This window comes from Manacus vitellinus, unplaced genomic scaffold, assembly GCF_001715985.3.
Source record: "Manacus vitellinus isolate BGI_N305 unplaced genomic scaffold, ASM171598v3 scaffold_65_pilon, whole genome shotgun sequence".
Taxonomy (NCBI): Eukaryota; Metazoa; Chordata; class Aves; order Passeriformes; family Pipridae; genus Manacus; species Manacus vitellinus.
In genome coordinates this window covers 203341-215920 of record NW_021940724.1, presented here as the reverse complement: position 1 = coordinate 215920, position 12580 = coordinate 203341, and the positions used below count along the sequence as shown (strand labels likewise).

The 12580-nt window shown below is 48.7% G+C and overlaps 1 protein-coding gene across 1 annotated transcript in view; it reads left to right on the top strand.

Annotated features, from left to right (window-relative positions):
• Nucleotides 1-12580, top strand: part of EXOC4 (exocyst complex component 4) — a 256416-nt gene that overhangs the window by 226966 nt on the left and 16870 nt on the right. The window contains exons 12-14 of the mRNA XM_018083577.3: nt 3639-3780; nt 4822-5000; nt 6791-6950. Coding sequence (XP_017939066.2) covers nt 3639-3780; nt 4822-5000; nt 6791-6950 — 481 coding nt within the window. The remainder of the gene's footprint in view (nt 1-3638; nt 3781-4821; nt 5001-6790; nt 6951-12580) is intronic.

The following is a 12580-nucleotide window of genomic DNA, read 5'->3' as shown; positions in this document are numbered from 1 at the left end:
GTTTTGTTTAATATTCCCGAGCTCTGGCGATTCCCAGCCATTGATTTCCAAGGCCCAGCCTGTCAGGAGAGCTCTGAGTCACCAAAGGATTGAAATCAGGGGTGGCAACGAGGGCGTCGGGTTGGTTTTTTCTCCGCTTTGCCGGAATGAAACAGCAAAGTTTCATTCCCTGTTTCCTCAGGGAGAGGGAACCTGGCTGTGCTTGCAGCAAGGCTGGAGAAATTCCAAGCAAAGCTGTGTTATCCAGCAGCATGGAAAGCTCAGTTTAGACAAATTAATCCCGGCTCAAGGTGATAAAAACACCGACGGAGCGAAGCCACCGCTCGCTCCACCGGTGGGTGGAGTGTTGGCCAAGTTGGGATCATGTTCAGCTTGGATTAGGGATGGAGGGTGAGAAAAGGGATCAGGAAAGAGAAGGGGAAGAAGAAGTGGATGGCTGGCAATCTGCTGGGGGTTTTTTTTCCAGTATTTTAAGGGTTTTTTTGCTTTTTTTGCTGTTTTTTTTGCTTCTCTCCCGTTTTCTCGAAGGGGTGGTGGGTCAGACGGCCCCGGGCGGTGTCACCCTCTGCCCAAAGAACTGCCCAACTCCACTGCCAGCTCCAAATCACATTTTTTTTATTCCAGGCCCCTTAATAATTCAGGCTCTGATTATTTTGGTTTTTTGCTGCTCCAGCTCATTCTGTGCCCAGGATGATGGAGTAAAAACCGTCTCGAGCGAGACTTAAAGAAAAGGAGATTTTTTTTCTCGTGGGCTGTGAAATGATCCTTCCTGGGTGTCCAGAGGAAAATTGATGGGCTCTGAAAGGCTTCCTTGGAGCTCAAAAAGTGAAAATCCACTGGAGAAATTCATCTTCATCCCCCCCCAAGCCCCCACCTGACCCTCCTGTGAACACCCAGAAGGACTTCAGGCTTTAAATAAGGAGCAGCTCGTCCCCGTCTCCCTCCTCCTCTCGCCTCCACTGACAAATATAATTACAGCTTCACTTAAAGTGCTGTAAATGAGTTCTGGAGAGGAGAAAAATGATGTGTGTATCTGCCTGCTGCAGGAATTAGCTGACTCCAGCTTTTCAGATGATGGGTCCATCCATCTCCGGGCCTTCCGGGGCGGAATCTCTGGAGCGAGAACCCTGACACTGCTAAAGAGAGATGATTCTTGCAGCTAGTCCATCTCCAGGCTGATAAAAGCTACTCAAAATGTAGGATTTTTGGTTCAAAATAGGTGGTTTTTTCGTGCATAATAAAGGTGAGGTTTCCTGCTTTCTGCCATGACCAGAAAAGCATCCCTTGATCTGATCCCTGAGCCAAAAGTCCTGCCCCCCTCCAGGGAAAACCAGTGTCACTTGGAGATGTCACAGCTCTTCCAAAGCAGCTTCCAAGAGTCATCTCTTAACAATCTTATCTGGAAATTAGAGGTTGTGTAAATAATCCCATCACCCCCTCGCTGATAATTCCATTTTCTCTGCGGGGTAGAGCTCGGTGAGGAGAGAGAAAAGCTGGGAGAAGTGTCAGGGTGTGCTGGGGAGGGGGAATCCCTGTCATTCCCACTCCCCCTGGGGGTTGTCACTCCCATTTCCCTCTTTATTTCTCTTCCACACTCCAGGCCAGTGAATTATTTCCAGCAGTTTTTGAATTGTCTCACCGTGTTCCCGCAGGAGCTGCTGAAGGAGGGGAATCCACAGAGTCATCCCAGAATGCTTTGGGTTGGAAAGACCTCCAAGATCATCTAATTCCAACTCTTTGCCATGGGCAGGGACACCTTCCACTAGCCCAGGTTGCTCCAGCCTGGCCTTGGACACTTCCAGGGATCCAGGGGCAGCCACAGCTTCTCCGGGCATCAAAGATCACCTGCTTCCAGCTCTCCATGTTTTCCATGGCTTCATCCTTGCACACTTTTCTCTGGTTTAATTCCCAGAACATTTAGAGGCACATTCAGGCACTTCGGTGAAATCTCTCCCCGGGTGAAATCTCTCCCTGGGTGAAATTTTTCCTTCTGGCTTTGCCACCCTCCTTTATCTGTACAACTCCCTCTTATATTTTTACCTCTGTTTCAATTTGTTTTACACAAATTTACATTTGTGAGTTTTTATCTCCTTTTTTTTTTCTCTTTCCAGGCTGGATGTGATTTAACTTTAGGAGCAAAATTTAATTTTGTTATATTTTACTCCTAATTAAATTAGGAGCAAATCCAAAGCTCATTGAAGGTTCCTCTCCCAAAGCAGGTTGTACAAACAAGCCCCGAGTGACATTTACCTAAATCAGCCTCCAAGGGACAAAACAGGAGGAAAGTTGTGCCAAGGGAGGTTCAGACTGGATATTTGGGAAAATTCCTTCGTGGAGAGGGTTGTCCTGCCCAGAGCAGGGGTGGAGTCCCCATTCTTGGAGGGATTTAAAATCCATATGGATGTGGCACTTGGGGATGTGGGTCAGTGATGGCTTTGGGGAATGGTTTGATTCTGTGATCTTAAAGGGGCTTTTCCAGCCTTAATGATTCCCTGATTCTCCAGAGAGCCATGGAGAGCTCCATAGGGAAAACAGGAATGTTGGCATGTAAAGAACCAAATGTAAAACATCAATGAGGAAGTTTGAGGCTGGAAATTAGATCCCAAATTTTAACTTCCCAATTGGAGAAGCGATGTTTGGAAGGAGCCAGCAGGGGTGGGGACCTGACCAGCTTTAATATGGCCCAGGAGTTCATACTCCAGGCCCTGGGACACAGGAATTGTGGGGATAGGACTTGCTGATCCAGGAGATCCCTGGCAATCCCATTGTTTAATTCAAGTGGAAGCTGTGTGAGAGGAACCAGCCCGATCCCAAACCTTGCTAATCATGTAGGCAGGATGTCAGTCCTAAAGTGCTGCTGGAGCAAGGCCTTGATCCAAGGAATTTGGGATGTGTTTCCTCTAATTAGGGCAGAATGTAAGGTAACAGAGTGTTATTCCTATTAGGGAATTCACTCCCTTACTCAAGGGGCAGCTTTTGGGTTGCAGGGGAGGAGGCTCAGGATTAAATGTGAGTGGATAAAATATAAGGGGTGAGGTTCCAGAGTTAGAGCTGCACTGAAACCCCTCAGAGACAGAACAATGTCCTCAGGGCTGGGAGAAATTCCAGGTGGTGTTTTGGAGGTCTCGGTGGGAAGGAAGCAGTTGCTCCATGGCCAGGTCACACCTTTGCCTCGCTGCCCAAGAGCTGTGTTTTATTAACAAAACCCCCCCAAAAAAGCTTCCCAGGTGCCTCTGAGGGAGTAAAGACTCACCTGAGGTCGGATGGGGGAGCCTGTGGTGACTAAAAAAAGGAGCCTGTCACCTGTTGGAGCTGTGCTTTGGCTCCCAGGCAGCTCTTTCCAGCAAGATGAATGATCCTGGATTCTGCAGCTGCAGCAATACCCATCACAGAGCAATATCTTCCCAAGCAAATGTATCCTGGGGGTTGATTAAACCCCCTCAGGCTCACTTTGGAGTTCAATCCATTGCAGAAGCACTTTGGTGCTTCACAGTAGATGTTAAATATCAAATTAGAGCCGTTATTGCTCAGCCAAAGGCGCGGAGAACGCACGTGTTTGGGACGGGAGCAGATGAGATGCTGTGGGTGGTAAAGCTGCTGAAGGATGTCACAAATCTCTTCTGTCTTCTCTTTTCCAGCCATGTCTCCAGGCCAGGACAGCCACTGCAGCATGGAACAACTCCCTGCATCCGAACAGATCCTGCAAACGCTGAGTGAGCTGGCCAGGTCTTTCCAGGAGATGGCCGATCGCTGCCTGCTGGTTCTGCACCTGGAAGTCAGGTGGACACCCTAAATTCAGGATTTTTGGGCGAGCCTGTGGGTTAAGAATGTGTCCAGAGTACATATTATGGCATCACAGAAGGATAAAGTTGCCTGGTGCAGCATCGAAGGTCGGTCCAGAAGTGCCAGATCACATCACCAGGGATGGCCGAATGTGTGAGGGAGGCAGGAATTGCTCAGGGAGTTCTGTGTCTGAACCAGCAGTGAGATTTAGATTAGGGAGAAATTCCTGGCTGGGAGGGTGGGGAGACCCTGGAATGAATTTCCCAGAGAAGCTGTGGCTGCTGACTTCCCATGCAGAGATCAAAGGCAGCAAATGCCTTTCTTCAGGCTGCCAGCTGTCCACTGCGGGGCTGGGAAGACGCTTTTCCCTGATGCATTGTATGGGCCAGGTGGATTTTCATTGCTTCCCTTTTCCTCTGAAGCATCAAATAGATGTGACAGAATTGATGGATCATCAGTTTGTTCTCCTGTGACACATCCTGAGCCGTGTTGTGTCCCTGTGCACGCAGGCAGAGCCCTGGGGAAGTCAGGGTGGAGCTCTGCAAAAAAAAATCCACATCAGTTATTGTCAGCAGCCCTTCAACCTGCCATCCATCATCTGCTGGGCTCGGGATTGCAGGCACGGGTTGGAGGGAAAGACGGGGAAAAGGATGGAAATGGAGCAGTTCTCCAGCTGGGCTATAATGGGAGATGAGGCCTGAGATAACCTGGATTCATGGAAAAGGCACCAGCCTGGATGGGGTTCTGGCCCCTGTGGCTTCTCACCACTCTTGGGTCAAGCACAGATCAGTGTGCAAATGGAATCCAGGAAAACAGGGATGGCAACAAGCAGGAAAACCCCCAGAGAGGAGGGACAATGACAAGAGGAGTGTGTGTTTAATTCAGACATAACCACCCAGTTCTTGAAGTTGGTTACCTTTAAATACATTTTTAAACAAAGCTTTTTAAATAAAGGTGTTATTTTTTTAACGCCGCCGGAAGGAAAACAAAAGAAGCAACGCTTTGAAAAATTTTTTGATAATTCTCTTTTCTTTGCAGGGTTCATTGCTTCCACTACCTGATCCCTCTGGCCAAGCAGGGGAACTATGCCATCGTGGCCAACGTGGAGAGCATGGACTATGACCCGCTGGTGGTGAGGCTCAACAAGGACATCAGCGCCATCGAGGAGGCCATGAGTGCCAGCCTCCAGCAGCACAAGTTCCAGTACATCTTCGAAGGTCAGGCACCTCCCACAACACTCTGGGTCTTCAAAAAAAGGGGTTTTTGTCCTCATCCCGAAGCTCCACAGCGTTCCTTGGTGGATTGAGGGGCTGTTGGCACCGATGGGATAAGTGAGATCCCTGTGGGAAACGGGGGTTTGATGGGGTGAGAGAGCTGAGGGGGGTTCAGCTGGAGAAGGGAAGGCTCCAGGGAGAGCTGAGAGCCCCTTGCAGGGCCTAAAGGGGCTCCAGGAGAGCTGGAGAGGGACTGGGGACAAGGCATGGAGGGACAGACACAGGGAATGGCTTCCCACTGCCAGAGGGCAGGGATAGGTGGAATATTGAGAAGGAATTGCTGTCTGGGAGGGTGGGGAGAGGCTGGAATGGATTTCCCAGAGAAGCTGTGACTGCCCCTGGATCCCTGGAAGTGTCCAAGGCCGGGTTGGACTGGGCTTGAAACCACCCGGGACAGTGGAAAGCGTCAGGGTTGGAACTGGATGCTCTCTAAGGTCCCTTCCAATCCAAACCCTTCTGTGATTTCATGATCCCAAGGCTTGTATTATTCCCTGCCATTCCCATGTAGCTGCAGAGAGAGTTTTTTATGGAGCTGTTTTCCAAGCTCTGTAAATCTGTGGCAAACACGTCACCATCAGGTTCTAGAGCCCCTCCAACAACTCAGGTGTCCCATGTCTGTGTGAGGAGAGGGAATTGACTTGAATGGATCCATCATTTTGGGGGTAGCTGTGACTGTCAGCACCCAACTGTGTCCTTGAGCAGCAGGGACATCCCTCAGACACGAGAAACTGTTCCAGCCTGATCAGAGAGAGGTTGTGCACCAAGTGCTTTGGGTGCAGCTCGTTTCTGCTCCTGCAGACCGTGAGTTTTCCAGGGAAAACACCACCCTTGAAAACAGATTCAACCACTGTGATCTTCCAGGAGCTGCAGTGCTCCATTGCTCTGCCCAGACAGAGGGATAGAAAGGGACATTCTGCAAAGCCTGATTATAAATGTGGAAGTGCCCTGGAGATATCAGAGGTTCTGCAATTCTGATTTTTGGGGCAGTTTTGTATTATTGCCAAAGAAGGGAACGTTGAGGGAAGTCCTCCTAAAATGCACAGGGAAGATCTTGAGGGCTGTTTCCAGTTATCCCTTGTTCCACTTCACTTCACAGTTGTTTTCTTAATTCAGACTTTTACAGTTATTTTCTTAATTCAGACTTTTAATTGGCATATGGGCTTGTCCAGGCCTCTGCACTGAGGGAATCAGGCTGAGCTTTTTGCTCTTTCTGATGTGACGTGAGTGGTTGTGATGTGACAGGAATGGATCCATCATTTTGGGGGTGGCTGTGACTGTCAGCACCCAGCTGTGTCCTTGAGCAGCAGGGACATCCCTCAGACACGAGAAACTGTTCCAGCCTGATCAGAGAGAGGTTGTGCACCAAGTGCTTTGGGTGCAGCTCATTTCTGCTCCTGGAGACCGTGAGTTTTCCAGGGAAAACACCACCCTTGAAAACAGATTCAACCACTGTGATCTTCCAGGAGCTGCAGTGCTCCATTGCTCTGCCCAGACAGAGGGATGGAAAGGGACACTCTGCAAAGCCTGGAAGCGCCCTGGAGATATCAGAGGTTGTGCAATTCTGATTTTCGGGCAGTTTTGTATTTTTACTAAAGAAGGGAACCTTGAGGGAAGTCCTAAAATGCACAGGGGCTGTTTCCAGTTATCCCTTGTTCCAGTCCACTCAACAGTGCTCATTCCTGGGTTTTGTGATGAATTATTGCCACTAAACACCTTCCTCCTCCCCCTGGCAGGGTTGGGCCACCTCATCTCCTGCATCCTCATCAACGGCGCCCACTACTTCAAGCGCATCAGCGAGTCCGGCATCAAGAAGATGTGTCGGAACATCTTCATCCTCCAGCAGAACCTGACCAACATCACCATGTCCCGGGAGGCCGACCTGGACTTTGCCAGGTGAGCACAGAGCCCCATGGTGGGCTTGTTATTGTAGGGTTTGCTGTTGTTTTGGTGTCCACGCGAAGCAGAGGGAGCTCCTCCCGAAAGTCTCACCGTGAGATGAGCGCCGAGTTCAACACATCCAGGTGTTGATTGGAATATTTGCTTTCTCCTGGTTGTTCAGAGAATCAGAGGATGGTTAAGGTTGGAAATGACCTCCAAGGTCATCAAGTCCAAACATGGAGCACTTGAGCTCAGCGTGAGGTTCCACCAAAGCATCTGCACTTGGGGCTCCTCAGAAGACCAAAACCCAGGAAAAGCTTCTAAAGTTATCTAGAAGATATCTATCTTCTAGGTATAGGCTGTAGGTTGAACTCAAACTGGGTGAAATTTGGGCTTGGATTCCTGCCCAGATAGGTTATACTTTGGTTGGTTGAAGGCTGACACTTTTAGCAACTCCCAGGAACAGAGTCTGTGGACCTCAGGGTGGCCAGATGCAGGTGGGCTTGAAGGGATGTCTCCTTTCAAGTTCTGTTGATCTTAAAGTAGTAGTAAGAGCAAAATAAACCCAGAACTGGATGTGACAGACCCCCTGGTGATTTATCCACAAAAGGAGGATTGAGGAGTAAGCAAATGGGTGAGAGCAAACACTCAGCAGTGGTTTGCTCCTGGACTGGGGGTGCTGACTCTGAGTCACTGCACTGGCTGATCTTCCTGATCCTCTGTGGCAGCAGCTGGTTCAGGAATGAGCAGCTGAGCCCAAGAAACAGCGAAAGGAGGAGTCTGGGACTTGCAAATGAAGGGATGTAGATCAAACAAGGGAGTTTTTGCATGTGGCGCTTGGATGGGACCTCCCACGAACACTGGGAATAGTTGGTGTCATCATTTGGTTTTTGGAGACTGAATCAGGAGAGAAGCTGGACTCCCTCAGATGAGGAAGAGTGTGACTGAGAGCCTCATTTCCTGGGCTGTCATATGGGGAATGATCTCATTATTGAATTAGTTCCTCCACAATAACATTGACGCCAAGAAGTTATGGAGGCCTGGAGAAGGCGGAGAGAGAAAGATCCATGACAAACTCTGCAAGGAATACAATTCCCAAATTCAATCTCTCCTTTTTAAAATGATATTTTTTTTCCCCCTCCCTGATCTGTTGAGATGCTTAATTAGCCCAGGCAGAACAGAGCTTGAGCATGTACTGACAGCCCAGTGGCACCCAAATAATGACACACCCAAATAATGACACATTAACCAGGAGCTGCTGGAGAGGTGGAATATCCCTGGAGCTCTGACTCTGCACTATTTGATGTGTGGAGTTTGAAGGGAAGAGTGAGGAGGTAGTATGTTCCCAGCTCCTGATCTTGCTGGGTGGGTGAAGACCAGGAGTTTTCACAGCATCAACCGCTGACCGGTTACACAGCAACAGATTTTCTCCTACACGTTGGAGCTGCTGGGGACCATCAGCAAGAGCTGTGGAGCTCAGAGGAGGCACCTGAGCTGCACCATGGAACCATTTAGGTTGGAAAAGACCTCTGAGATCCAAGCCAACCATTCCCCAGCGCTGCCAAGGCCACCACTGCCCCATGTCCCCAAGTGCCACATCCACAGGGCTTTGAAATCCCTCCAGGTCCGGTGCCTGACCACCCTTTCCATGAAGAAATTTTCCCTGATATCCAATCTAAACTCCCTTTGGCACAACTTGAGGCCATTTCCTCTTGTCCTGTCCCTTGTTCCTTGGGGGAAGAGCCCATTTCCCACCTGGCTACAGCATCTTTGTGGTCCCTGGGGTGCAGAATTCTTCCCATCATCATATAAATTCATCAACACTTCTTTTTAGCTTTCGTGGCTGCATCTCTTTCCTCCTTCTTTTAGGGCATAATTCCATCATCTGGAGAGTGTGTTTTATTCTTTTGTCCTTCAGATAACTCTTGAATTCTTATTATCCAGGTTCTTTTCCATAAACAAGGCTCTGATGCATCCAAACCCTGCCCTGCTCACCTGAATTCACAATGACCTGGGCAAGTTCTCAGGGTACCCCGGGGACTGAGGTCTCTTCAAACCATTAAACAAACACAACAATTCACCCCCAGAAAGCAGAAAATAACATCAATGTGGGATAAAAGTGATTTGTCTCCCTGTGATACGGCTCATGCAGGAGTCTGTAAATGCTCTGTGCTGTTTGAACTCTCAGTTTTGCCTTTTTTAAAGATGACAAGGGAGAGCAAGTGGTGATTTCGTGGACAGGAGCAGTGGCAGAGCTGCTGGAGAAATCCCCACCCACCTGCTCATCCTTCCCCCTGCAGCTCCTGGTGACTGGGACGAATAAATTCCCTCCCTGCCTCACTTCTCCAGAGAATTGGGTGATCCTGACTGAACAGGAGAAAAGGTTTCCAACCCTGCCTTGATATTTCCGTGTCCAAGACGCTCAGGGTTCAAGAATCAATTAGCCCCAATTAACAATCAACACATCACTCTTCACACAGTCCTTTCAACCATTAAATCTGAATTCTGGGACAGGTCCTGTGTGGTCTTTTCCTGTAAGTGAACACATTTGAAGTTCGATGTGTTCAAGTTTATAGGAAAGACAAACTGTTTGAGAAAGGCCCAGAAGACTTTTAGGACTTTCCTGGCTGTCCTGCCTTTGATTTTGCTTTTATTTTTCACTGTGGATATCATCTTCAAGTCTTTTTATGGGGCTCAAAAATCACTGGGCATCCCCTTTCTTCTCTGCTCAGTGACTTAGGAGGTAGAAACCCCAACCAGGGAAGCAGCAGGGGGAAGAATTTTCTCCTCTGAAGCCAAAATCACGTGGAGGATTCACAACAAAACTTAACCCAGCTAACACTTGTTGGTTCTGGCAAGGCTTTTGCTGTTTAAACCCCGTGTTTCACCAGCTCAGTCACCTGCAGGTGACAACAGCAGCAGTTTGGAGCTTTGGGAGTGGCCCCATGGCAAGGGGAAAATGTGTTTCAAATGAGTTTTGCTTTGAGCTTCTTGGTTCAAGGCAGGGAAAGTCTCAGCAGAGCAGGAGCACATTTCCATCAGGGAAAAAAAAATAAATTGCCAAGTTGTGTGAGCTCCAGGAAGGAGGTTTTTCCACCAGGAGAAAACAGGGTAAAACAGGCTGGCTCTGACTGCTGAGGTGTCACAAAGGATTTGTGGCATTTGCTAAATTTCCTGCAAATATTAATAGGTTTTTTAGCTTATGTGTGTGTGTTCGGTATCTGGGCCACAGAAATGTGGTTGGTCATTAGGGCATCCACTACTTTATTAAAGAAAAAGTAGGATTTTCTCCCTGTGTGTAATACCCAGGCTTGTGCTGCAAAGTCTGGGACTGGCCATGACTTCCAAATACCTCCAGATTTCGGAAGTTTCACAGCCAGAATTGGACTTATGGCATTAGTGAGATAAATTAAGCTTCAAATTTGAATTCCTATTCAAATCTTTTCCCTTGTGCCTTCTTTCCTACTCCCTCTTTATCCCTGCCCAAAATTACTCTCGCATCTTTATGCAAAGATCTCATCAGAGATAGTAAAAAATGGTGAGGTTTCTGCTTCAGACTTGTCTTTAAATAAAATATCATTCCATTCTCAGCTGTTCACTGAAAAAACTCAAACCATTCCATGATTCAGTGATTCTGTAAAAGTTTAGGATGGAGCTTGAGCTTCCTTTCAAACCAGTCTGTGGTGGGAAGGACCAGTGTGGGGTTGGGAAAAAGTGCCTCAGCTCTGCTCTGGTACCTCATCTGCACCCTGATTTTATTTTTAATATCTGAGTGAATCACAGCAGCAGAGAGAGACCCTCGGGTTTAGGGCCTGACCCCCAGATTTAGGGCCTGGCCCTCAGGTTTAGGGCCTGACCCCCAGGTTTAGGGCCTAACCCTCAGGTTTGGGGGTATGACCATCAGGTTAAGGGCCTGACCCTCAGGTTTAGGAACTGACACTCAGGTTTAGGAACTGACCCCCAGGTTTGGGGCCTGACTCTCAGATTTGGGGCCTGACCCTCAGGTTTAGGAACTGACCCTCAGGTTTAGGAACTGACCCCCAGGTTTGGGGCCTGACCCTCAGGTTTAGGAACTGACCCCCAGGTTTGGGGCCTGACCCTCAGGTTTAGGATCTGACCCCCATGTTTAGGACCTGACCCTCAGGTTTAAGGCCTGACCCTCAGGTTTGGGGCCTGACTCTCATGTTTGGGGCCTGTACCTCAGGTTTAAGGCCTCACCCCCAGATTTAGGATTAGTGCCAAGAGGCAGAGATGTCCTTGTTCTACAGTTCCCAGTGCCAGCTCAAACATCCGTGGATGTGGCAGGGTTGTCCCATCCAGCTCTGATTCCTACATAGGGAAAATTGGAAAGCACCACCAGGACATGTCTGAACTCATGAAAAACACCCCTGGGAGCAGTGTCTGAGCTGCAGCAGCAGGATTTCGTGGGGTGTTTTATTTCTGGGCACAGCTGTGGTTGGGATGCTCAGCATTTCGGGCTCCTCTCCTGCTCTGACTGGCAGACAGAGGATTTTTAGGGATGGGAGCGATTTCTGATGCTGTTGCAGGCAGGAGGAATCTGCAATAACATGCTGCCATCTACTGGGAGCTGCTGAGGGAGAAGGGAAGCCCCTGGACATCCCAGTGCTCTGAAATATGACTTTTTCATTGCCAAATATCACTTCTCTTCCCGATTTTATTCTTGATAAATGCAGAAACAGCAGGATGTGTTTGCTGTTTAGTGCCTGGGTTGCCCAGGGCTGTGGCTGGTGGAGGGAACCTTCCTCTGGTGCTGTTGATTTGTGTGTGGGGACCATCAGGTCCAACAGATCCTCACCCAGATCCCCTGTGTTGGGATGTGTCTGCAGTGCTCCTGTGATGCTCCTTTGCTGCCCGTGGGTCAGAAATGGGTGTGAAAAGCATCTCAGACGTTCTCCCTTGGGGCTGCACTGGAGCCAGGACAGAATTTGGGGTCTTTCAGTTCAGTTAATTTGAATAAAACCCACATTAACTGAGTAAAATAGTCAGAGCACTCTCATTCCCCCACTTTATCCCCCCACGAGGTAGAATTCCCCAAATCTTTGCAGTCTGGATCCCACAGGAAGCCCTTTCCCTACAGAGGAGCCAGAAGCAGAGCAGCTCCAGAAGAAAAGCTTCTCTTTGCTGACAGGGAAGAATGTGTTATCTCCATCCCAGCCCTGGACTCTCGTGTCTGGAGCCTGCCCTCATTTTGGGTTTGCTGCTTTTAATTAACAAAGCTGCTCTGGTTTTCAATTAAGGACTTGGTTGCAACAAAATCCCTGTTTTCTTTGCCTTTCTTTCCTCTCTTGTTTGCTCCCCCCTGTAGTTTCCACTGAGCTTTGATCTCAGTGCAGGTTTAATTAGCTGTAATTAGTGGTTTCACTGCATTAACCAAAAATCCCAACCACAGAGGATTAAAAACCACCCCTCAGCTTGATGCCCTCCCCCTCCCCTTCCTCCTTTTGCTTCCCCAGTATGATTTGGGGGATCAGGGGAGTCCCCATTTGGTCCTTCACCACACAGGTGCTGCTGGATTCCAAAGAATTGCCCTGTTATGGACTCAATAAAACTCCATGGAACAAACCACCCATCTGGGTATTTGAATTTCCAGTTAAATCCTCAGCTGCCATGAGTTTGAGTACAAC